Consider the following 25637-nt stretch of genomic DNA (forward strand, 5'->3'; position numbering starts at 1 on the left):
TATTCCCGATGGAGTTGTTATTAAATACTACGCGCCTGAACAAATTAGATGTGAGACATTTTTCGGTGTAAAATCGATTGATTGCTGCTGTTGTGTTCGCCATTGCGTATCTACTCAAGCCATGGCCGTCCTGCTGCCATAACGCCTAACTCCTTCAAAACATGGATATAGAGAGTAAAACAAGAGAGTAAAAAAAGAAAACGATCCAATCCACCATCGCTCAATATGTCCATCGCACCTACGCCTTGTTGATCCATCCACTGTGCACCATAAAATCGTAGATGCGGTTCGTCTTGGTCCCGTCAATCTGATCTCGTCAGTAATCGTACAATGTTTTACTCGAGTAGGAAGTCTCACCTTGCAAATCGTCCTCGCGTCTTTCTTCTTCAACGTCCCGTTCTGCTTCATCGATTCCTTCAGTAGGCTCTCTTTGACCACAAGGTACGGTTTGGGCTGGATGTGCAGCACGTTGCAGAGTTCGACCTCTTCCTTCGTCAGCAGGTGCAGGTCCGGCGCCCCCTCGGTTTCAAGCTTCCACGGAATCACCCCGTTCAGCGGCTGCACCACGAATTTCGTCTTGGCCGGCTGCGGCGTGCTGATCCCGTCTCCGTTGCTGGCGAACATCCGATCGAAATCGTTCATCGGCTGGTTGGCCGGCTCCGGGGCCTTGCCCGCCCCCGACGCCTTCTGCAGCCGCAGAGGGAGCTCCGGCGTGGTCAGCTGGCTGGCCGTGGACGGGCCCTCGGGCTGCGGCGCCTGCTTGGGCCGGGTGCTGGCGAACCGATCGAAGGCACCCTGCGGCGCGAGTCGCTGCTGGCGCTGCTGCTTCTCTTGCTCGTATTTTTCGCCGCCCTTGAGATCGCCGATCCCCATCTGCCGCCATTCTTGTAGTTGCGAGATCGCCAGCCGCAGGTTGTGCTCGTACTCCAGGCCCTTGTTGAACTCCTCGAAGTCGTCGTGGTTCATCATGCGCGCGAACGGCTTCGCCTTGTTCAGCAGGTCGCGCTCTTCCTTGGTGCGTTTCTTCTCCAGCGCCGTGTTCTTGCGGTACTCGAGGAGGTTGTGCTCGAAGAGGATCTTTTTGCGCTCCGTCCGCGCGGTCAGGCGCGAGTTGTAAACGTCCACCACGGTCATCTTCAGCTCCATTTCGGGGTCCATCTCGCCGTTCTCCAGTCCGCCGGCGCCGGGCTCGAACGTCATATGCTGCACCGCCTCCTCCGCGTCGTTGAGGAATTCCGTCTCGAACTCCAACCGCCCCGGCATGTACCCTTGCACTTCGTGGCAGGCCGGAACACTCGCCGTCGGCTTCTGCTTCGGGGTTGTCGGCGGGGCCGCCTTGGCTGCATCTTTGCGCTCCTCGATGCGCCGCTTCTTCCGGGACTGGAACTCCTCTTTGGAGATCTCATCGGACAGACGCGTGTCCTCCGGGTCGCCGCGCTCGGGGAGCGGGAAGTTGGGACTATCCACGTAGGTGCCGATGTAGTGGTCGCGAACCTCCTCCTTGGTGCGGTAGCCACCGATGTGGTCCGCAATATCAGCCCACGAACCTAGGCCGTAGATATCCGCGCCCTCCAGGAGTAACAGTTCCTCGTCGGCGCCCCAGTCTGCCTGGAAGATGGGTACTGAATTCTGCTCGATCACCTGGAACGGATGTGTGGAGGGGTCATGGTTTTTGGACCGTTCGCCTGCAGCGAAGCAGGGAACGCAGAGATCGTACTCATGGCAGGACGGATGCGCACACGAGATTCGGACCTAGATTGGTGGGGTACCGGTAAGCTCGAACCATCCGGGGGTACAACAACAATGACAAGCAAATTCCACGCCCCATCCACGAATCGGTGGTAGAAGGAAGTCTTACTGTCGAGGTCACATCCACAGAACAGATATCACAGTGGTATTTGGTTCCTGCTTCGGTACCGCGCGAGGCGGTTTTCTTCCGTATTACACCCATCGGTCGTGGCTCCCTCTCATCCTCCACTCTTCCCTGATCTGTAGCGCCCACACCTAAAAGCCCTCCCCTGGATCAAGAGGGCAATATCCACACAGTATACTGAACGGAGGTTTGTCTTGTCCCGGGGGTGGGGGGGGGGAATGAATAACCGAGATCAAGGGGATGACTCCGCAATAGTCGCGCGAACGGGGGCGACCGATCGATCTATTGTCAATAAGGATAATACGATCTGGCTGATAAATTTGACTCTGATCGAAAAGAACGCGCGTTCAAGTGAACCGTTGGTAATTCGGATGATGCGATTAGGAATGTTGAGTTGGGGTCATCTCAATAAGCTCATGTCGGTAGATGCCGTATCGACCGATCCCCGTCTTGAAGTGATGGGGTTGTGGCGGTGGAAGTGTGGCTCAACCCCAAGTGAATCACTGATTGCACCGCCCCAGGAGTGAAACCTGAATGCCTGGGACAGGAGGGATCCAGGCACTCAGGCAGACAGGCAACCATGTTCCTGAACCAATCAGGGCCGAGTTTAACATACAGTAATTCATAATTTCATCCACCGCAAGACTTAGGTAAGTCACTCATTAATACCGATTATTCACCTCTTTCATCCGTCTTCTTGCCCCCCTCTCTTGTCTGTCGGTCTCTCTCTCTCTCTCCCTCTCGACTCTCTTCTCTTCCTCCTCCCTCCCTCTTATCCCGTCCCTTGTCTGTTATATCGTTTCTTTCTCTCCCCTTCTCCCCCGTCATCCCTCTTCTCTCTTTCTACCCCCACCCCTTTCACTCAAAACAACCTGGGTCGTTGCTACTCTCTGTATTGTCGACCCTGGTTTGTTTTCCCATTCGTCTGGTATTTGGTGTAGATTGCACAATCGTTTCCTCGGTTCCTCTTCCCTTCCCCCGCTGTTCTGGCTGACTAGTCGGTTTCCCCGATCAGCCTCTCTTCTTTGAGTGTGCGTGTGTGTGCGTGTCAACTGCTGACCGCTGTGGCTGTGGCGTCCCTGCATATCTCCCTTGGGCTACTTGGGACTCTCTCATTGACTCTTTCACGCTTCGAAGGATCTCTCCTTCTCCTCTCTCTCTTATCCTTTTAAATCGGGTATCTCCCCCGATTGATCCTTATCTCTTCAACCTCCCTTTCTTGGACTTCCAAGATCCCCTCATGACCATGTCGTGGAAACTCACCAAAAGTATGTTCAGTTGGTCTTCCCCTCCCCTCGAAATTTCCCTCTCCCGTTCGATCTATATAATTCCTCGGATACGAATCTTCAGGTCGGGGTTGCGGGACGAATGCTGACGAGTCGTCCAATTCAGAATTAAAGGAAACCCACCTTGCTCCTTTAACCCAGACCTTTGCGCGGTCCTCCTCGACTTCCACGATCAAGGGCGACGCCGCTGAAGAGGCTCCGACGCCGGTGGCTACCCAGTCCCCAAGCAGCGTGTCCCCCAACAATGGAATCAGTATGTTGCTTCCCATTACCTTTTTTTCCTGTTATCATGCCCACCTATCCAAAGGCTATATCCCATATTTTCCATTGCTAACATGTGATAAGCTGCCTCGGAATCCCTGGTCTCCCCGCCCGTCGCTCCGGTGAAACCCGGTATCCTCATCGTCACCCTCCACGAAGGCCGAAATTTCGCTCTTTCCCCGCACTTCCAGCAGATCTTTGCCTCGCATTTCCAGAACAACAATGCGTATCCCGTGCGCCCCAGTTCCTCTTCCTCCCACTCGGCGCATGGCCAGGCTGCCTCTTTCGTACAAAGCGCTCGTCCTCAGTCCACCAGCAGCGGGATCAACAACGCCCCCACCATCCATGGTCGTTACTCCACCAAGTACCTTCCTTATGCCCTCTTGGATTTCGAAAAGAATCAGGTGTTTGTCGATGCCGTGTCGGGAACCCCGGAAAACCCGCTCTGGGCCGGTGACAACACCGCCTTCAAATTCGATGTGTCGCGCAAGACGGAGTTGAACGTCCAACTGTACCTGCGGAACCCCGCCGCGCGCCCAGGTGCCGGTCGGAGCGAGGACATCTTCCTAGGTGCCGTCAAGATCCACCCGCGCTTCGAGGAGGCGGCCCCGCCGTATGTGGAGGATCCGAAGCTCAGCAAGAAGGACAACCAGAAGGCGGCCGCGGCCCACGCGAGCCAGGAGCGCAACTCAGGCCAGGGCCAACACGGCAATGACTGGATAGACCTCCAGTTTGGCACCGGTACCATCAAGGTCGGCGTATCCTTTGTCGAGAACAAACAGCACAGCTTGAAGTTGGAGGACTTCGACCTCCTCAAGGTCGTCGGGAAGGGTAGCTTCGGCAAGGTCATGCAGGTCATGAAGAAGGATACGGGCCGGATCTATGCTCTCAAGACGATCCGTAAAGCGCACATCATCTCGCGGTCCGAAGTCACGCACACCCTCGCCGAGAGGTCGGTCTTGGCCCAGATCAACAACCCGTTCATCGTCCCTTTGAAGTTTTCTTTCCAGTCCCCCGAGAAGTTGTACTTCGTGCTCGCCTTTGTGAACGGGGGCGAGTTGTTCCACCACCTGCAACGGGAACAGCGTTTCGATATCAACCGCGCCCGATTCTACACCGCGGAACTGTTGTGCGCGCTCGAGTGTCTGCACGGGTTCAAGGTCATCTACCGAGACTTGAAGCCCGAAAACATTCTCCTCGATTACACCGGGCATATCGCGCTCTGTGATTTTGGTCTGTGCAAGTTGGATATGAAGGACGAGGACCGAACAAACAGTAAGTTGCTCCCCGACCTGTGTCTCTGCTTCGTACGCTTTGGACTTGCTAACCCCGTTTCAAAGCATTCTGTGGCACACCCGAATATCTTGCCCCCGAGCTGTTGCTGGGTAACGGATACACGAAGGCGGTCGATTGGTGGACGCTGGGTGTCCTTCTTTACGAAATGTTGACTGGTCTCCCTCCGTTCTACGATGAAAACACCAACGACATGTACCGGAAGATCCTCCAGGAACCGTTGACGTTCCCCAGCAGCGACGTGGTGCCTCCCGCCGCTCGGGATCTCCTGTCCCGATTGCTGGATCGGGATCCGGAAAGGCGCCTGGGTGCCAACGGTGCCGCAGAGATCAAATCTCACCATTTCTTCGCCAATATCGATTGGCGTAAGCTGCTTCAGCGGAAGTACGAGCCCAGCTTCCGCCCCAACGTGGTATGTTTTGATTCTTGTTTTATTTCCCCCCCCCCAATTGTCAAAGGCAATGCTAATTTGTTCAGGTCGATGCCCGCGATACCGCCAACTTCGACCGCGAGTTTACCCAGGAGGCACCGCAAGATTCGTATGTGGACGGTCCGGTTCTGTCTCAGACGATGCAGCAACAATTTGAAGGCTGGTCCTACAATCGGCCGGTCGCCGGTCTCGGGGACGCGGGTGGCAGTGTGAAGGACCCCTCGTTTGGTAGCATTCCCGAGTAGATGGACTTAACCCGGTTAGAAACGATGGCCTGTTTAAGTTCGTTTCTTGGGAAGCGGGAATCGGCTCGAGGTCCATAGAGAGATTGTTTGACACTAGTCTTTCTTAGCCCTCTCCTTTTCCTACCTTACATCCTTCTTCTGTATCCAGCTCAAGAGGCTCGGGTTCTCGCATGTTTGCTTCTTTTATTGGACAACTTCATCCTCCCCCACATCTTTTTCCCCCGAGACAGTGATCTCAGCTGAGCGCTTTCTGTTTCTTGTACCTTTTGCATTTGAGATACAATCAAGGCAGGTTCCTATCAGTCTGTTTTCTGTTTTACACTCTTCTCTCTCTCCCACGCAGGTGGGTGAAGGGGGGCTCTCTTTTGACGGTGTCATATACACACGTATCTATTTTCCTACCTATCATGTCTCGGGTTTGCATCATCATCACCATCATCATCATCATCATCAACAACAACAACAGTTATCTTCAACATATAAACATGCACACAAAACACAAAACACCGCTCGTTTCGTCAGGTTATGCATGGCTTGTGTCTTTGGGAGTAAGAATGGAAAAATGGGATTATACCGTATATGTGTTTCCGGAGTTTACTCCTCATCCACTGTTCCATCCAAGTTCCATCACATGTGATCTTGGTTCGTAGGGCTCTCCAGTCTCGTTGCGGCTGCTTCAACAGTTTCTTGGCCCCAGTGTGTCGATTTGCTCGTTCAATCTGCCTGTGCACGCGCCTTTCCGTGAATTTGATCGAACGCGGGGATGAGGAAAACTACCTTCATTTCTTGCCCCCCTTTCCCAATCACACCCGCTCCTGTTCCTCTTTCCATCTTGGTGCTGTGACTGTTCACTCCGTAGACAGATGATATACGTAGTACATACAATCCGCTGTTGTCACCGTTCGTAGTACAGTATACAGTAGTGGTAGAGTATTATCCTCGGAAGATAGAGTCGAAAATGGGACGAGAAACGATGTATTTTATCTATCACTCGCTATGGAATAGGTGAGGGTGGCTGGGTATTCGATTTATGGTGTATGTTGCATTTTTCTAGAGAGAATACAGAAAATACAGGCCAGCGAGGAAGGGAGGCATGACGTCCACCGAACACGATACAAGATGGTGAAGGGGAAGATAATTATGAAATAGTATAAAATAGGTTGATGTTGATATACGGACGCAGATAATTCTAAAAAAAAAACAGGTATGTCAAACAAAAATAGAAAGAATAAAAAAAAAAGTAGAAGGGATAATGAGAAATCCTGAGCCCCAGCCGGTTTTGCGAAAGTGGAAGAACAGAAGAAAAAAATAAATAGATAAGATAAAGCAAAATACAGATTACCATGTCTACCACATGCTGATATCAAAGGGTGTTGTTGATCTTTCTTTGTTTCTCTTCCTCGTGAAAAAAACTCCAGGGTCCAGTCCAGGCACACTTTATCCATACATTTGTCATTCACGGGCTTCGCTCCACCGCAAGGAGAGAGAAAGAGAAAGATTGGGGGAAATTGGGGGGGGGGGGAATCGAATCTATGCCGACACTTTACGCCTCGGCCTCCACCTCCGGGGCACCGTTCTCTGCTGTCTCGGGCTGACCTTCCTCGTCTTCACCGTTGACGTCGATGAGCGACTCCGAGGAGGGGGGCTGCGGGGCGACGCCCTCCTTCTCCAGGCGGATGTACTCGTCCCACTCGGGGAACAGGTCGTCGTCCGTGGCGGTGGCGTTGGGGGCTCCGGGCGGCACACCGATCAGACGAGAGGTCTTGGATTTGCCGGCCTGGTCCAGGGATGCCTTCCACTGCATGACCAGCTCGGGGGCGCGGGAGGGCTTGTAGGTCTGCGCGAAGAGAACGGCCTCTGCGAGGCGGTTGGTGCGCACAAGGAGATCAATGCTGCCGTCCACGTCACCGAGGGACCAGAGGGTGGAGAACGCAACGTTGTGCAGGCCGGCTTCAGAAGCCTGTGTGGCGAGCTGGGCCAGGCCGTCCTTGTTGCCGCTGGCGGTGTGCAGGAGGAGGAGCGAGCCCAGGTCTTTGGCGTTGGAAAAACATTCCTGCGCCAGAGACAGGTTCCACCCGGCCATTGCGGCGTCACCGACGATCTTCCACTTGTGTTCGACGTTGGCTTCGCGGGCGATCTCGAGGGCAATGTCCAAGTTGTTGAGCGAGAGTGACAGCTCGAAGCGGTGTTCTTGGTCCGTGGCAACCTCAAGCGCCATCTCCTTGTACCCCTGGCCCTCGAGGAACCGGGCGACCTTGTTCATCTGGTCCTGGGGAACGTCGTTCAACAGCTCCGCGGCCAGGTCCATGTCTCCGCGGAGTACCACGGTCTGGTATTCGACCATGCTGAGGGAGAGACCGAAGGAAACGACATTGACGTCCTTGTCGGCGAGATAGATCCGTCCATCGCGAGGCAGATAACCAAGGACGTACATCCCCTGGTCGAAATGCGAGATAGTGTAGGTTTGATCACCCACGAGGTAGTTCAGACGGTTCGTCGAGTTGGTGTAAATAAAGCAGTCTCCAACCCACTCGCCAGTTCTGACAGAGTCGTTGATATCGGTCACCACTTCGAAGGCCGACTCGACTCCGTCCTCGTCAGCTTCGCCCTCGTTCAAGCCATTGACATAGTTCTCCCGCGAGAATCGCAAGACGTAGAAGGATTCCTCGCATGCGAGCGTAACCAGCTCCCCAGACTCGGACCAGTAAACCTGTTCACACTGTGAGCAATCAATTGCCGGATTTGCCGGGAAAGGGAAGATCTTACAGCCTTGGGCTCAACTTCGATACGGCGGACCAGGTTTCCGGTCTCCCAGTCGAACATCCCAATACCTCCTTGCCCCTTCACACCAAGGAGGACACCATCGGTGAGACCTTCGGCTTGGAATCCTACGTCGAGACCACCACTGACTTCCTTGAAATTCTTGAAGATCTTGACGCTGGTGGGGGACTCGCGAATGGCATAGTCATTGCTATTATCCTTGGAGCCCCACGCGAAATCAAGGGCCTGCCCGAAAGCCTTATTCCGCCAAGCGAGAGCAGTGTAAATGATGTATTCTCCGTCGCCGCAGACAGAAACGAACCGCCCGTTGGGAGAGTGGGACAAGGTCTGCGGGTAAACTTCGCAAGAGCCCAGATCCTTCGTCGGTAGGGAGATGGGAGCCCCGTCCTTGATGGTAGGGTCGGACCCCTTGATGACTGTCGAGACCACTTCGCTATGTCTGGCCCAAACAATCTTTCCTGACCCGTCCATGGAGACAGCAGGTTCTTCTCTACCCATCTTCACAACCACCGCACCATCGTCGAAACCCATGGCAACTCCCTGGCGGCCACGCTGATAGGCAATACACCAAGCGCGCTCCAGGCCATAGCTTAGCGATTGTTCCAGCCTATAGGTGTTGGCGTGCCAGATCTTAATAGTCCCATCCTCGGAACCCGAAATGATTACGGGCAGTTCCGGATGGTAGCAGGCAAAGGAGACATTGCTGGTGTGCCCCTCCAGTGTTGCGATGAGCGCCTTAGTCGTATAATCCCATACCTTGACAGTCCTGTCATCTGAGGTGGTGAGGAGGTAGGGCTTGTCCGCCTGCGGGTAGTAATCGACGTGGTTCACGCCCTTGGTCTCGTGAGCCTCCAACGTGAAATTGGCATGGGGGGAGCCAAGGCTCCAGATCTTCACGGTGCGGTCCAAGCACGCCGAGGCGAACGTATTCGTGTCCTTGGGGTTGATCGACAAGCCCATGACATAATGGCTGTGACCCTCGTACACCTGAACGCACTTCCAGCCCTTCTCCCAATCCCACAGCTTGATTGTCATGTCATCGGAGGCGGTGAGGACAAACGGTTGGGTGGGGTGGACGGCAATCGAGCGAATGTAGTCGGGATGGGCCTCGAACGAGGCAATCTTCTCGGAGGTGTTGTAGTTGTAGATACGGAGTTGGAAGTCATCGGAGCCGCAGACGATCCAGTTCTTGCGGGCAATAAAGCGACCGGCGCGAACAGGGACGTCCGTGAGTTCGAAAGTTTTGATGATAGACTAGAATATCGCCGGTCAGCTATGCATCTATCGCCATTGCTTCATCGAGCTTACCTGGGTCTCATAAGACCAGATGTAGACATGGCCTGTCTTGGGGTTAGCGCGTTCCAACAGGCCATTGCGAGTGTTGATTCCTTCTACCCACCACTATAGAGACTCGTCAAGATCTAGACTGCAGTTAGCACCACATACACCTGTGATGAATACGAACACACTCACCCATGGTTCCGTTGGGTGGAAGTCAATACCCTTCACCCGCTCCGACCGGGCGAAGAGTTGTCTCTAGAATTGCGGGAATCGTTAGCCCCCCTGTTCTGTAGCCTGCCAGGACCTGTCACATCTGTCCATCTGCCCAAGCGGCACCCATTCGGAGAGCTGTCCTCGTACCTTGATATCCAACCTCATGATGTGTGGGGTGTGAGAGTCGAGACTCTGTGCGGTGTCGGGGATTGACCTGTAAAAAGGAGCGCAAACCAGGCCACGAGCGGCTCACACAGCCAAACCCGGGACTATAAAGATGTCGTGTTTTTAAAAAAACGGAAGTCACAAACCGCAATGTCGGAAGCAAGTCAAGGTCCCGACTAGAATGGCAAGCCAGGTTTATGGAGATGTTCAGGGACCGATTGACAGCGATGTGTCCACAACAAGTCGGGATCCCGCCTGGACGCCCGCTTCACCGCCTACGCTTTCGGGACCCACCACCATCGTCACCCAAAACGATACGTGGGATGTGGTACGGAGTAGTGTTCGGTCAATTTACATGTGTTGTTAGAATAGAGACATTTGTAAGATGTAATTGCATATTTCAATTGGCCTGGGGTAAAGGTACTAGTGAGGGCATAGTAGACTACCTCACTATCACACCAACATGAAGCCCCCCTTAGAAGCATGATCCCCGGCCTACTCCGTACGTTCAATCCGTCTCCATTCAGATGCCCTAGAAAAAGAGACAGACAAGGACTTTATAATGGATGCTGTTGTATCGAAGGGCATGCTTTTTCTATTCGACACACAATGGGTAATAAATACAGGTTCGAGATTAACGATTTAGGAAAATCTTCCATTAGACCTTTACGTGCGCTCAAAGTAAGTCCACTGGCCAGGGCTAGGCTTCTCAGCGAGTTCCTCCCACCTAGACGAAATGTGAGTACGAGCTGCAACAGATTCGACATGGGTCTCAACGGAACACTTACACCTTGGAGTTGTACATCTCGTCCACGAGCTTGTTCTCGCGCTCCGCAACCTGAATGACCTCCTCGATCAGACCGGCACCAAGCTGCTTCTCAATCTCGGCGACCCTAAAAGTGAACGGGTCAGTAATTCTACGGGTATGGTTCGACAAAAGGACATGGACGATGACGTACTGGTCAGCCAGGAGAGCAGGCTCATTCTCCCACTTCATCTGCTCGGTGTGGAAATCCCAGGGGTCCTTTTCGGTCTTGGTAGCCTCATCAATGCTCTTGGCCCATTGCGCCTCCTGTGCTGCCGTGCGGTGAGGGCCTTCGGTAGTCGGCTCAATCTGCTCACCATCCCACTCCTCGCCACGGGGATCATCGGTCTGGTCATCACGCTGATGGGCGGCATACGTGCCATCGGAGCGACGAAGAGAGGCGAACCGCTCGGGCTCCGCGGCCACGGCCTTCCGGGCGCGTTCTAGCCAAGCATCGAATCCAGGCGGCTTGGTCGACTCGACAATTTGGAGACGGTGGTTGGTCAATGCCTCGGTGGACTGACGGTAGACCGACGATTCGGGGAAAGACTTCAATTTCTGCAAGGTAGAGGTGTAGAGAAAGATCAAAGTCGGGCGGGGACTCGGATGGGTTTGGAGACCGGTCAACCCGGTAGGAGCGAAAGGCTCGAGGTAGCGGGCCTGCTTAACATTGGCCAGCAGCCGAAGTGTCGATCGCATCTTGAATGTGGGATTCGGTTCCTGTCGAGATTCAATTCGGAATTGAATATAGTATATTGGTCGTTCAACAGGTCAAGAAGGGAATTGACCCAAAAGTGGTGGATAGACCCAATGATAGACGGGCTAATGATAATGTGAAGTTGAAGCGCACCGGAGCCCGGGGAAACTAATGTTCCCGGATCGTCACTTTCCCCTTCCCGGCTGGACACTAAAGACTTCTAAGCCTTCCTTACGGCCACTTAGACTATTCTCGGACTTTATCGATTCATACCCATCCCGGTCGGTTGATAGGGGGCTTTCTTGTCAACGTCACCCCTCTATTTTCCTTTAACTCGTCTTTTGCTTCAACGACTGTCGAGGCCCTCCGGAGACAGGATAGGCTTCTCTGTGGTTCAACATCAATTGGTCTTGTTCTCTCCTTTCCACTGCGGTGGTCAAGTCCAACCCGGCTTTGTTGGCCACTGGGCCCGCTTCTAGACCCTCACTAGGCCCATGTGCCACCTTTGACCACCCACTACTTATCTCAACATCTCCCTGAGATCGCTTTCGCTTCGATCCTCTCTTTCACTCTCTATATCGAATCTTCAAAAGCCTTCCGGCTTTGACCTCTACCCAAAATGAGGGCGTCTTTGCTGGCGTGGTCCCTCCTCTCGCTTTTCGCAATTCCCACCCTCGCCGTTCCCTCCAATGACCAGCATGTTGAACCGCGAAAGAACCACCTGGTGAAAAGGTCCCCGCGGTCTGGGGCGGGGGATTTGGATAAGCCAACGACGTTCAATGGTATTGTCGTGCCGCCGATGAAAACGTTAACCCCCGACAATTTTGAAGAGACAGTCAAAGATGGCTACTGGTCAGTATCGCTTGTCCTCTCAGCGACCCCGGTTGTTTCGTTCGATCGCCACCTAACTGTCACCAGGTTCATCAAGTTCTACTCTCCCGCTTGTCCCCATTGCACGAAGATCGCTCCGGCATGGCAGACCCTGTACGAATACTACTACGTGAGTGTCAAAGATCCCTTTTTGGTGGCCCTTTATCTTACGCTGAGTAGACGTCCGATCCTTTGTCCTCGTCTTCCTCGAAACCGGTCGACACCAAGTCGTTGAACTCCTTCCAGGGGTTCTATAATTTCCGTTTCGCCTCGATGAATTGCCAGGTTTATGCGGACAAGTGTACGGAGTTGCAGGTCAACTACTACCCACTCTTTGCTCTGTATCACGACGGTCAATCGGTTGAAAACTACGACGGTGCCAGGACCATCAACGGCATTGCCGAATTCGTTGAAGGAAAATTGGAATTGATCAAACCAGGTTCCCGACCCCCAACTGGTGTTAAGGTGCCAAAGCCGGGTGCCCAGTTCGCAGACGCCGCTGCTGAGCCAGAAATCCCCGCCTCCAAGGACAAAGACCCTGAGGCGGGTGCCAAGGCGGGTGAAAAACACAATGAACAAGTGGCGCAGCTGTCCGCAAAGGATGCTGCCGGGAAGGATGCTCCAATGCAGAAACCTAAGCCCAAGCCCAAGCCCGCCAATCCTCAGGGGCTCTCTGTTCCGCTGACGGCGGAAAGTTTTCAGAAGCTAGTCACCACTTCTCAGGATCCCTGGTTCATCAAGTTCTATGCACCATGGTGTGGTCATTGCCAGGCGCTGGCTCCCAACTGGCAGCAGATGGCCAAGGAAATGCAAGACACCTTAAATGTTGGTGAAGTGAACTGCGACGTCGAGTCGAGACTCTGCAAAGACGCCCATGTGAGCGCCTTCCCCACAATGTATTTCTTCCGCGGTGGGGAGAGGGTCGAGTACGATGGCCTCCGGGGACTCGGTGATTTGATCAGCTATGCCAAGAGCGCTGTCGACATCGGCGGGGGTGTCCAGGATGTCGATGCAGCCGCCTTCAAGGAGCTGGAGGAGAAGGAAGAAGTGATCTTCTTATATTTCTACGATCATGCCACTACCTCCGAGGATTTCGCGGCGTTGGAGCGCCTGACGCTTAGCTTGGTCGGCCATGCCAGGCTTGTCAAGACCAACAGTGCGGCTTTGGCCGAGCGTTTCAAGATCTCGACGTGGCCCCGTCTCCTTGTCGTTCGCGACGGACGTCCCAACTACTTCAACGCGTTGGCTCCCAAGGATATGCGCGACTTCCGACAGATCCTGGGGTGGATGCGTACGGTCTGGCTGCCTATCGTGCCAGAGCTGACTGCCTCCAATGCCCGCGAAATCATGGATGGCAAGTACGTTGTCCTTGGCGTCCTGAGCCGGCGGCACTCGGATGAGTTTGTGCAGGCAAAGAGGGAGCTGAAAAATGCCGCTCTTGAATGGATGGACAAGCAGACCCAGCTGTTTCAGTTGGAGAGGAAGGAGCTTCGGGATGCCAAGCAGTTGCGCATCGAGGAAGCCGATGACCGTGACGACCAGCGAGCCTTGCGGGCCGCCAAGAACATGCGTATCACCATCCGCGAGGATGACAAGAAACAAGTCGGCTTTGCCTGGGTCGACGGTGACTTCTGGGAGCGCTGGCTCAAGAGCACCTTCGGCATCGATGTGGACAGCGGCGAGCGAGTCATTATCAACGATCAAGATGTAAGTGCATCGCCAGTAAGGATGTGGGGTTTTTAGAAATCAAAGCTAACTGTCACAGAACCGTCGCTATTGGGACTCTTCTTCTAGTGGAGCTTCCATCATGGCCTCACGTACTTCTATCTTGGAGACCATCCCGCTCGTCATTCACAACCCACCCAAGCTGAGCTCCAAGTCTACCGTGGGTACCTTCGAGTCGATCTTCTTCTTCACGCGGACCTTTATCTCCACACACCCCATCATCTTCGTCATCATCTTGCTAGTCTCCATCATCACGGCCACCCTTTTGGCCCGAGGGAAGTTCGCCCGTCGCGTCCGTGGTGGTATCCTAGGCGTCACTGGCAGTGCGTCAAGTGGACTTTTCCACTTCGATGGAAAGGACGGTATTTTGAATGGGAACGGAACTGGAAAGGTTGATTGATTGGGAACGCATAGCATTGTAAATCTAGGTCTCTTATACATCTTCTCATCTTCGACCTTCCCGTTTTAGTTCTTCGGAGTTGGCTTATATTTGGTACAATACAAGGCTCAAGGGGTTTTGGAGATTGATACTTGGCATAATCATCTGTCACTATCCTTCTGCTGCTTTTCTCTTTCCTGTCCAAGTTATTGTCTTGTTTACTTTGACCTTCTTGTTAATTTTCCAGGATGAGTGGTGTTAGGAGGATTGAAGCTCTGTGAACCAATATTGTTAGGAAATAATCCAACAGCAAAATACGATACCACTGGACAAACCAATCTAGCCGTTTGATATACCATCCTCTGATAATTGCTGATAGGTTTGTCGTAGTATGCAAGGTTTTCTGTGTTTCTAAAAGTTATCCATTATCTGCGCTCCAGACAGTTTCCAAATAAGCTCTAAAGCCGGTAGACAGCGTGTCAAAAGGGTAGTTATTCCAGAGTTCAAAATCTCCACGAAGATATCCATGCTCAATATCAATACAATGAATAGAGTGGAAATGCCGCTCATCTGATTCGCAGTCCCGTGCCATCACGTGATATGTAACAGCCACCGCTGATTGGTCCTCGGGTTGCCGCAAAGCATTCATCGTCGCGGAGTCTCCCGGTTTTCGTCTCCCGCACCAGCTGTCCACGTCAACTTACTCCCAATCGCCGAATTGAAACCTCGAGTCCGAGTGGCTTTTGAAGAATAGAAGTCATGGTATGTTATTTTTTTTTCTCTGAGGTGGTTTGACTGGTTTCATTGGGACAACGACACGCACGCTATGGGTTGTACGGTCTCGATGACGTCCGGACGAATGATCGAGTTACGGGTTGGCGGTCTATATGCGAAGAGGATTTGAGGGAGGAAGGAAGGAGTTGATTTATATGGTGCTTGTGCTAACGGGTGAATTGTTATAGTTCTCTCAGACCCTTCGCCGTGCTGCGGCCCAGACTGCTGGTGCCTACCGCTCGCCCTTTGCGCCCAAGTGAGATAGACCCCCCGTGTTTCCTAGTTGTTGGAGGAATACCTAGCCGGCACACGCTGTGGACAATGCATGATGTCTGTTGGATTCTGGCTGGGAGGCTTGGTCGGCTTCTGCAGGACTGCTTTTTGGCGTTCTTTGCGGCTCTCGGCCTGGTCTACGTCGTGCGTTTTATTTGGACCGGTGCCGGTTGAAGCGGCCACCAGCTAGGCCTGTCGGATGGTACATTCTATACTCGAACACCTCGACTGACTCTGGTCATCGCTCAATTTTTAGATATACCACCCCTCCCCACTTCCAGGGCTTCACCCCCAGCCTCGCCACCAAGTAGTGAGTACCCCCGGTCTTTCCGGACCCCGTCAAATGGCTGGCCTCGCGGCTACTTCATGGGTCAATGGGTGCTAATGTTTGGGGAAATTCAGTGCCACGATTGCCAGCACCTTCGGTGTCAGCGCCGGTGTCTTCCTGGTCTTCTTCCTGGGTGAAATTCCCCGGGTCCGCAACGACGTCCTCCGCCAGTTCCCCTTCCTGGACCAATACTATGACCGCCGTATTGCTCCCGAGGACAACGTATGTTTTGAGATCTGTGGCTTTGAATTATCTGGTCTGATGCTGACTCTCACCTAGCCCTTCTAAATGCCCTCAAAGGGTGAGGTACTTTCCTGCCGTCCCGCAGTGTTAGCAGGATATCTAGAACAGATTCTGGGGCGGGCAGTTGGCATTGTACTGTGTAGAATAGCGATGGGTTTTGATAGCACATAGAACATGTCCATCTGGAATTTCCCCTTTGTCTTTCAAAAGTGACCCCTGTCTCCGTAATTCGGTCTCGAGCATCCAAATCGACAAGGTGTCGCGACCATGTGGGCGCCTTAGTCAGTACCGTGGCCCTGGTATATGCTAACAGCCCTACTCAGGATAAATCAGAGTTTACGTTTGAGTAGGTTATGACAATAGCAGGTGAAACATCGCGCTAAGATATACTCCTTGTCAAATCGGTCTCCGGTAAAGTATAGCCCCCGATTCAAGAGATATCCTAGATGAAACGGACTATCCAATCAAGCACAAACCACCATCCCTCAACTCCCTAACTCTCAAGTTATCATCCCAGAATGGAGACTAGAAGTTGGTACAGAGGGCTGAGAGAGTGATCTAGTAAGGGGTTGCTTATCTCCCGCCTTATCGGGCGATGGCTGATAAGCATCACCTCCGACTCCATCCAATCTCTCATCCACTCATTTCATCCCCATCATTCGCCGTCTACTATCTGCTAGTCCAAGCTCTCCCCGAGCTTCACGTTACGTCTACCGCATGAAGTTTCCTTGCTGGGCCTAGGTCCTCTTGGCCAATCTTTACGGTTTGACTGTCTGGAAGGCCAAAGATAGCTCTGCTGTACACAGCCAGTAAGCATTAAGACGTCTCGTGAGGGGGTGCATTCCAACCCGACTTCTAGCCCAGAACTGGTCCAATCTGAGTCGCGCTGGATACGATGATCCTTGCCCCCCCCCGCAGGACTTGGGACGCAATCTGACCTCGTGCCGACTATTATCTGCTGTTTCGCGATCCGTTCGGGCCCTATGGGGAAGTGAGTGCTGTCGCGGAACTCCTATCAAGATTGTCGAATACCCTAGGGCAGGGTCTATGCCACTTACTTTGTGACCCCCCTGTCTGGGGGTGATGTATGTGGAGATCGCGATGGATTTATATAAAATGGCGGTGATTTGTCCCCATCGTGCCTGCCAAATGCATGAGACAAGTACTCGGCAGGAAAGGAGCGATTGTGGTTGGCCCTTGCCTTGTTTTTCTCTGGACTGTTTGCCATTCTTTTTACAAGGACTCGTTGTTTGTTACTCGTCTCTCAGAATATCCGCTGTTTTAATTCAAGTGCGAATGGTTCCCTCTTCCTGCCATCGTTCTGGAACGGATATTCTCGCCTCTCGGCGCGAACAAGGATCGATATGGCAACCACGCCAGATAACATGTCAAATAAAGCAAACCCAAAGCGGCAGTTGTACGCTGATGTCGTTCATGATCCCGTCACCAGCGTCCTCCCTCAGGGGGACATTCCCTACACCGACCATGCAATGGACAATGACGAAGCGGTGATCACGGCATTGGGATATAAGCAGGAGTTCAAACGGGAGTTCTCATTATGGTCGACATTCTGTGTGAGTTTTGCGGTTTTGGGGCTGCTCCCGTCGTTCGCGAGCACCATCTACTATGGTTTGTCTCCTCCCTCCCCCGCTCAACCTTTGACTTTCTTCGTGCAACCGTAAGCTGACGCTGCCAAAGGAATGGGATACGCAGGGACGGCAGGAATGGTGTGGGGCTGGATTGTCGCCATGGTGTTTATTCAGTGTATTGCAATGTCCATGGCTGAGCTTTGTTCTGCGATGCCTACGAGGTAAGTCTAGTCGCTTTTCTCGGTCTCTGGCAGGATCTGACACCAGATCCAGCGGCGGGCTCTACTACGCAGCAGCCGTTCTTGCCCCTCCTGGCTACGGGCCATTTGCGGCGTGGATCACAGGGTGGTCCAATTGGATCGGTCAGATCACGGCAGCCCCGTCGGTGAACTATTCTCTATCAGCGATGATCCTAGCAGCGGGCTCGATCTATGACCCAAGCTACACGCCCACTCAGTGGCAGGTCTTCCTTTTGACCACGCTCATGATGATCATCCACACGGTGATTAGTAGTTTGCCCACGAAATGGGTGGCCAGCTTCAACTCCTGGGGTTCCACATTCAACATGATAGCTCTCGTGGCCGTCATCATTGCCATCCCGGCGGGGACCAAGAACGAACCCAAGTTCACGCCCTCAAAAGACGTCTGGGGCACCATCACCAACTTGACTGACTTTCCAGACGGCGTCGCTGTGCTCATGACCTTTGTCGGGGTGATTTGGACTATGTCCGGGTACGACTCCCCGTTTCACCTCAGTGAGGAGTGCTCCAACGCGAACATCGCTTCGCCGCGGGCAATCGTCATGACCTCGGGCGTCGGAGGTCTCATGGGCTGGTTCTTGCAGCTCGTGGTTGCCTACACCGTGCTCGACATCGAGGCCGTCATAGACTCGGATCTCGGGCAACCCTGGGCCTCTTACTTGCTGCAGGTTATGCCGCGGAGAACCGCCATGGGCATCCTCGCCCTGACCATCATCTGCGGGTTCTCCATGGGCCAGGGGTGCATGGTGGCCGCGTCGCGTGTGACCTATGCCTACGCGCGCGACGACTGCTTTCCACTATCCAGGTGGTGGAAGAAGGTGAACCCGCGCACCCAGACGCCCGTGAACGCCGTCGTCCTCAACACCGTGCTGGGCATACTCATGTGCCTCCTAATCCTGGCCGGCGACGTGGCGATTGGCGCTCTATTCTCCATCGGCGGAATCGCACAGTTCGTCGCCTTTGCCATCCCCATCTCTATTCGGGTGTTTTTCGTGGGTCACCGTTTCCGCCGAGGGCCATGGCACCTGGGTCCGTTTGGTCCGTATATTGGCGCGGTAGGCGTGTCTTTTGTGCTCCTGATGGTCCCCATCCTCTGTCTTCCCAGCTACACAGGGCGTAATCTAACGCCCGATGTCATGAATTGGACGTGTCTGGTGTGGGGAGGCCCGATGCTGGCGGTGACCATTTGGTGGGTGATTGACGCGCACAAGTGGTTCGCAGGGCCCAAGGTCAATGTCGAACATAATATCCATCCCATCAGGGAGGAATCCTCGATGATTGTGACTCTGGGGGAGGAGATTGATGGTAGTAGTCAACCAGTGGACACATCGAGTCAGTCTATGTGAGTGGTGGATGAGACTAGCATACCACCTGAACAATACGATCAACGTTAGGCACGATGCCTCGAAGTCCGATAGCCCTTATGCTTGTACCTTTGGATCGAGCAAAGGATCACCAGTGAGACCTGCTACCCATGCAGGGACACCGTCCTCAACACATCTCAAACCATACAACAGGCATGGCCTCGAGCGATCCAAGTGAATGCGAAGACAAGTCTATCAACGGAGCCACCGTTCGTCGACACATCTGCGCCGCCACACGCCGATATTTTTGTTCCGATGGAAGTACACGGATGCTCGTATCTGCTACTATCTGAATCCAGGACTTACCAGAACAGAACTAACATCGATATGGCAAAATTACATATCAGATGTTTAGCATGAAGTGAAATAACGGATGTACAGCGTATACTAATTAGCATAAACCATAAACACATAAAGATGTAGTCCTATCAGAAATTGATAGAAACACGACACTCCTAAATGACAATATTTAACCGTATACTACACCCATATAAATCAATCACAGATATACTGGGTCTTGCAGATATATGCATGTATATCAATCAGTGGAGCAAGTAACAAGTCAACCCAGATCAACCCGTACCATTCCATCCGCCCTCCCTCCACCCTCCACCACCCCAGAGGCAAAGACCCAGCAAGGGCTCCACCAGCTGATCTGAGACGGCGGTTCCCCGTGGATCTATCTGTCGACGCTCGGTCAAGTTGCGCTCTACTCCCGGCATAAGTATTGTTTTGCTTTTCTGGCATTGTGACTTGGGCCTACGGAGTACTTTGGAGTTCACTACAAATCTATCGATGTAGCACACTCACAAAGTGAACCAGATAGTACTAGGTATACAAAGCTAGCCTAACAGTACCAAGAACTGGTTGCTCAAGGGGGTAGGTAGGTAAGTCAGCCCGCTCTGATCCACTGAATCTGAAGAGTCTCCACCGGGGGGAGGAGGGTGTTTGTCATGATGGAGTAGGAGGGGGGGGGTCGGGGGGGTAGTGCGCGATTGAACCTTGTCGGTAGTGGTAGTGGTACCTGGGTATGTGGGTAGTATGTAGGTACTTAGGCAGGTACCTACCGGAGTTAAATATGGGGTGGCTGGAGCGAGTTGCTTATCACATTAGCTTTGTATATGCAGTCAGTATATATGTACGGAGTATGGTTTTATGACTCTACCTGATTTGTAGGGATCTTATCTTAGGAGGCTGGGATTAAGTTATGGACTTGCTTTGGATGGATTTGCTATGTCAATGCTGTGCATAGACGAGTGCTTTCACCTTCGGGTTTAATGCTTCCGTTTCATCAATGGCTCGTCTATTCATTTCCCTGTTTCTTATGTGATTTCTTCTACACCAGTTTGTAGATTTTATCTACCTGTTTCAATTACATATATATAAATCGATAGATGTTCCTATAACACCGTACTGAACAAGGGTCCACGACAAGTACTAAGTAATAAAAAACCAGCTATCAACAAGGTTCGATGGAGAAAACCCACCCCTGAGCAACTACTTTACTTTAGTCTTGGTAGAATAAATATGGATTGACAGGGGGGAAGAGACCGTAGAGAGGAGAGGATTCCACTAATCCGTCGGATGAAACTCCGTTCCTGTCGACTATCTAATCTTCCCCACCTGTAGTATGTATATATAGTAGTTACTATGGTGCATATAGAGCTGGTATACATTTAACTGTGCGTTGTTACAGAGTCATATCACGGGACCAAGACGACCTCGAGTCCATGGTAGTACTGGTCCTACACTACAACCCGACCGCGGTCTATAATCAACCAGTTTCAGACTTTCATGTGGGCGGAAACGACGCGCTTAGCCGAGCGGAACGGAAGAAGGTCAAAGTCAAGCCGCGGTCAGCAGACTCGAAACCATCACTAGGTATATCCTGAGCCGTCCGTCTTCAACTAGACGATACGAACTACGGTAGGAACTGACTAGGTGGTAAATCCTAAAAAGTTACTAACCCATTTCTGCTCATTCCCACTCGGTCAACCTCACGCCCCCCCCCCCATGAGGCAAGACTGAATTGAGTGATTTGCCGCTTGACGATGAGGTGAGTGGCGCTCCTCTTGTCGGATGCGGGTGGACGTCTTTTATTGGTTGACGACGTCTCTACCACCTGGTAAGAGGCATGGAACCTAAGTTTGAGGTAAGCCGGTGCCGGCTTTGACTCCGGTAAGGTTCGGCAAACCTATTTTATGTTTTGTTTTGTTTCTTTTTTATATTTTTTAGAATTTTGTTCAAGGGAGGGAGTACCTAGGTAGGTACCTCGTACTCCGTAGATAATGCCAGATTCCAATAAGGGAGGGACAGTGGCGACTTGTCAAGAGTCAAGTCAAGACAAAAGACGGTCGGAAACCTCATTCCGAGTCATGGACGAGATACCCCCGATTTAGGACCGTGAGACACTGATAATACAGGAGTACTTCCCGGATTCGGCGGAATACAAAAGAATAATATTTTCAGTATCAATAAATAAATAAAACAGAACAAAATTAAAGAGAAAATAGATTAATAGATAATAATCAAGAAAGAAAAAAAGAAAAGAAAAGAAGAGAGGCGATCTGCAAGCAGGACTTGCAGTAGCGCAAATGGAGCCTTTGGAGTGCTATCCAATCATTCACTCACTGCCCTGCCGCATCAGGTTAGAAAAGACATCGTTGTTGGAGATGGAGAAACCTCTAGACACTTTTACTGTTGGAGACACTAGACGGTGGGCAGCAATTCTTCGGGTCCCCATCATCCATCTTCCGTACCCCTGCCGCTGCTTAATTCTTGATCAGGATTCGGATTGTCTGTTTGCTCCCGCACAGTCCCAGGGCTGGCCTTTTGCACCTGCACGTCGGCATCCTACGAGGGATAGTACTAACTAATTAACTCATTATCTAAGGTTGCTGTTATCGTAAGATCCGGCGGTTATGTCATAGTTCTGTCCGACTACGGACTACGGAGTACGTTCGGCTGATTGACTTTTTCGAGATTGATATGGCCACGAGTTGCCCGAGTCAATTCTCGTTTGCCTCGATGGCCGTCTTGAGTAGGTTAGGTAGTAACCGACTGGCGCGTACATGCTAGTCCCAATCTAGACGTTCTACCGCCAGAAAGAAGTATGGGAAAATAATGCCATGTCCGAAAAGACTCTTGACTTCCTCAACCCAGCCAAGCTTTCCAGCAGCATCTTGACGATCAAGCCGGGCATTTCCTTCTTTTTTGCTCCAGTCCATGAACCCAAAGAATAGTTAGGTGGTTATTCTTCTCATTTCTTTCCTCAATTGGTCTACGACTGCGTCTAGGGACGATCATGTACTACTAGATGGGGTTAGTAGGTGATTATAGCAGTAGCAGTAGTGGTTAATCCATTAGTATAGTCAAGTTAAGTTGGTAGTCTAACGTCCTAGAAAGTTCAGTCCTCCACTATATTCCACGACTATTACAAGAGTTAAACCTTACTAGAAGTTAGAGCCAGACAGAGAGAGCCAGTGTTATACTCCGGTCTCCGTGGAAGTTTCCATGAGCGGGCCATGGGGCCAAACCTTGGGTGGATCATACTGCCGTGATCGGACCGACACATTGGGCGAGGTGCAGCCCTGGGATTATTGTGTCTTTAGGGTGGTAGCGCCCGTACCGGGGTTCCTTTTGTCCGTTTCTTCCCCCCCCCACCCCTTCCCTTCCATGGTCCAAGGTGGCAACTCATCCGAGCTATCGTCTGCTGCAATCAATCAGATTGGATGATTGGGCGTATGGTGGTACTTGATTTGTTCTTGGGATTGGTACTACTTTGTTAGGCTTTACGCGTTCCCGTCCTGTGAAAATAGAATATTAGGTTCCCGACTTTGAGAGTTGAGGTGGTGGTTGAGTAGTGTCACGATGTGGCATGACTTTGGATATCCTGTTCTTGACCGCAACTGTGAACGAGAATTAGGAAGTCCCTCACCTAGGTAGTCATTTTTTTTTTTTCTTAATATCTTATTTTTTTATTTACTTTTTTATGATCACCCGCTTGGTCGGCTTGCTTCAGCCATATCCAAATCGGAAGGTCGATGCTGAGTCGGAGCTACACGGAGGGGTGGATGCCACGATCAGGATACTTTCCAAGGTCCATGGCGTTTAGGTTTCGCAATTGAGTTTAAAATTCTGTCACCACATTATTGTATACCTCGTATGGGGATGTGTCTGGAACAAATCCTGCAAATATATCGACAAATCAAAAAGAACGGAACATTCCCCGAATATACCTCTAGGTGCCTTGCCTACCTTGGGTATATGCCATCTACTTGAAAACTTGGAAGTAGACGATATGTACCACATCCGGACCACGGGAGTACTCCGTAGGTACAGACAAAGTACAGCTACTAACTATCTGCATTCTGCACTCTCCCGCCGTAGTCCCCTCCCCCGTTCCCTCTCTTTGACTAGCGATAAATAGCAAGGTTATCCAGTCTGACAATTCGAGGTCCACAATCGAAGCGGGAGAAGCTCTCAGCGAAAATCTCCTGGTGGGGAACAGGGCGCCTGAAGAATTCAAACCATCGGGGGGAAGGGGGGGGTGTTGGATGGCTTAGGGATGGAGGGATCATGTGCCCAAACCAAGCCTTGCTTACGTATCGACGTGGTCTCCGGGTGAGAAGGGCGGCAGTTTTTGATCTGGTTGGATTTTAAATAAATTAATTAATTCGGGGGATTATTTTAAATATTCTGGGTGGGATTATAGTAATCATTAATATGGCAAGCCTCACTTTAGTCTTTGTTATATTATTATATTATATTTGTTATTATTATGATGATGATATTATTAGTAGTAGTATTTTCCCTTTTTGTATGGTATTGACGAAGGTACCAATAACATCCCAAAACAGGCGAACTTTGATGTGATCCATCAGACGCTCTCATCTTGGTAGTCCCCCTACCTATGTAGACATGTACAGATGATAGTGGCAAGGCCACGACGCACCGAACCCGGACGAGTCGTTTTCTTCCCTCGTCTCTTGATCGATGAGTGTGCTTAGTACCTAGAGGGTAGTACCTATCGAACCTCCAAGTGCAGTGCGCAATGCGCACACTCTGCTCAATGCTAGTGGCTTGCGGATTGCATGGATGAAACTGGGAGGGTGTGTGGCATCAGCCGCTGCCCATTGGTTCGGTTTCTGCCGCATGCGGGCAAAAGTACCTACGGGCTCCTCCCATGTCCCCCGACCCAGACTGGGATCGGGGTCTAGAGCTGCGATGTCATTCATGGGTGCTTGGATCCTGGATATTGACATATTGAGTCGGATCGGACGGGTGTGTTGGCATCTTGGATGCTTATTGATGTATCTAGTATTTTATGGCAGTTGTGGGTTGGGGAGATTGGTGGTTGGGTATATTATATATCTCTTATTCGAGGACGAGGCAAACATGGTATGTGTGTTGTTTCATGACATAAATAGATGAATAGACATAAATGGTCTAAAATCAATCATATTTATATATATTTATATATTAGATAAATTGAGACGATGCATGTCAGCCGTTGAGAGGCCTGAGAGGCTGACACCGCAGACACTATCGAGCAGTGTCAACCTCAGGTTGCATGTGAGCAGTGCCGCATTGCTTGAGATGAATAGATGTAGACACAGATATGTGAAATAGATAGATGTATATATATCAAGGTACACATCTCATTATATAAATAGTACATACTATGGCCCCAGGCAAGATGTCATCGAATATGGTTCACCAAGCGGAGTCAAGTGGGCAACCACCCCCAACCCTGAACCCTTCAAGGAACAGGCACATCCCTCTCCACTTGCTGCACCCAGGTCCAACAGAGATAACTCTGATAAGGTTTTCTGCTGCCCCTACTCATGTGGGATTGTGGATGTGCCATGAGGACTGAGCGGCCCCAAGGGGACACCAGCATTGGATTGGATTTGGGGACCCCTGCGGGCCTGTCAACTGCGGAGTAGGGGCGCCTCCGCCCGATGGAGCAAGATCTAGAAATTTGTTTCGATCAGGAATGGGGGACGAAAAATTTCCCAAACCCTTTATTTGATGGGTTTGTAGTGTGTGTCATGCCGTCATGTATATCATGCAGGATGTGTCCTAACTTCCTAACACATAGGTACAAAAGGTGTCCTTGCGCCTGTTTTCGATAGGAATATGAACAGCCACCCCTGAACCGCTTCTGCTTCCGACTACCGTGTGATGTTTCAGCTAATGCGATCAGATCACTGCCTCAGCAAGTACCTAGGTCAGTACCTATTACAGGTAGGTAGCTGCGTTCGGGAGGACGGAATACAGACCTCCAACTTGAATCTCCCTAGGTACCTCCCCGACTCGACAAGACTAGAACAACTCAGGCTTGGTCCGAACAGAAGGAATTGGTCTCTGACGAACCTCTGCAGGGTTGGGAGTCCACCCGGCCCCCCTCCATTAACTTAACACCCCATCCACCATCCATCATCTCATCCTTGGTTCCTCGATTGCATGTCATCATCTCCCTGCCTTTCTCTCCCCGCTA

At 51.8% G+C, this 25637-nt stretch overlaps 7 protein-coding genes across 7 annotated transcripts; 4 read left to right on the forward strand and 3 right to left on the reverse strand.

Annotated features, from left to right (window-relative positions):
* Positions 1-238: 238 nt before the first annotated feature.
* Positions 239-1951, reverse strand: adaB (chromatin-binding transcription regulator ADA2; the record flags this gene model as incomplete). The annotated part of the gene is made up of 3 exons (XM_024816473.1): positions 239-307; positions 358-1752; positions 1859-1951. 3 exons carry the CDS (start codon positions 1949-1951, stop codon positions 239-241), a joined length of 1557 nt encoding a protein of 518 aa, XP_024671764.1.
* A 1057-nt stretch (positions 1952-3008) lies between these two features.
* BDW47DRAFT_33980 (serine/threonine-protein kinase) lies at positions 3009-5480 on the forward strand. The gene is made up of 5 exons (XM_024818785.1): positions 3009-3141; positions 3266-3412; positions 3505-4695; positions 4761-5125; positions 5191-5480. The coding sequence occupies exons 1-5, from the start codon at positions 3114-3116 to the stop codon at positions 5386-5388; spliced, it is 1929 nt and encodes a 642-aa protein (XP_024671765.1). The 5' UTR covers positions 3009-3113; the 3' UTR covers positions 5389-5480.
* A 1104-nt stretch (positions 5481-6584) lies between these two features.
* BDW47DRAFT_106260 (coatomer subunit beta') lies at positions 6585-10028 on the reverse strand. Its single transcript, XM_024812735.1, has 6 exons — positions 9811-10028; positions 9643-9705; positions 9569-9590; positions 9478-9509; positions 8155-9423; positions 6585-8098 (listed from the first exon to the last, which is right to left on the reverse strand). Exons 1-6 carry the CDS (start codon positions 9826-9828, stop codon positions 6932-6934), a joined length of 2571 nt encoding a protein of 856 aa, XP_024671766.1. The 5' UTR covers positions 9829-10028; the 3' UTR covers positions 6585-6931.
* A 184-nt stretch (positions 10029-10212) lies between these two features.
* On the reverse strand, positions 10213-11422 carry BDW47DRAFT_106262 (complex I NDUFA5 subunit family protein). The gene is made up of 3 exons (XM_024812736.1): positions 10788-11422; positions 10617-10721; positions 10213-10555 (listed from the first exon to the last, which is right to left on the reverse strand). The coding sequence occupies exons 1-3, from the start codon at positions 11330-11332 to the stop codon at positions 10495-10497; spliced, it is 711 nt and encodes a 236-aa protein (XP_024671767.1). The 5' UTR covers positions 11333-11422; the 3' UTR covers positions 10213-10494.
* A 168-nt stretch (positions 11423-11590) lies between these two features.
* Positions 11591-14520, forward strand: BDW47DRAFT_34035 (putative disulfide isomerase). The gene is made up of 4 exons (XM_024818786.1): positions 11591-12182; positions 12249-12330; positions 12381-13907; positions 13966-14520. The coding sequence occupies exons 1-4, from the start codon at positions 11950-11952 to the stop codon at positions 14323-14325; spliced, it is 2202 nt and encodes a 733-aa protein (XP_024671768.1). The 5' UTR covers positions 11591-11949; the 3' UTR covers positions 14326-14520.
* A 459-nt stretch (positions 14521-14979) lies between these two features.
* BDW47DRAFT_106264 (cytochrome b-c1 complex subunit 10) lies at positions 14980-16115 on the forward strand. The gene is made up of 5 exons (XM_024812737.1): positions 14980-15066; positions 15267-15334; positions 15608-15661; positions 15754-15901; positions 15959-16115. The coding sequence occupies exons 1-5, from the start codon at positions 15064-15066 to the stop codon at positions 15965-15967; spliced, it is 282 nt and encodes a 93-aa protein (XP_024671769.1). The 5' UTR covers positions 14980-15063; the 3' UTR covers positions 15968-16115.
* An 860-nt stretch (positions 16116-16975) lies between these two features.
* BDW47DRAFT_34055 (amino acid permease) lies at positions 16976-19215 on the forward strand. Its single transcript, XM_024818787.1, has 3 exons — positions 16976-17551; positions 17621-17732; positions 17785-19215. The coding sequence occupies exons 1-3, from the start codon at positions 17287-17289 to the stop codon at positions 19115-19117; spliced, it is 1710 nt and encodes a 569-aa protein (XP_024671770.1). The 5' UTR covers positions 16976-17286; the 3' UTR covers positions 19118-19215.
* Positions 19216-25637: the final 6422 nt, after the last annotated feature.

Source organism: Aspergillus candidus (genome assembly GCF_002847045.1).
Source record: "Aspergillus candidus strain CBS 102.13 unplaced genomic scaffold BDW47scaffold_24, whole genome shotgun sequence".
NCBI lineage: Eukaryota > Fungi > Ascomycota > Eurotiomycetes > Eurotiales > Aspergillaceae > Aspergillus > Aspergillus candidus.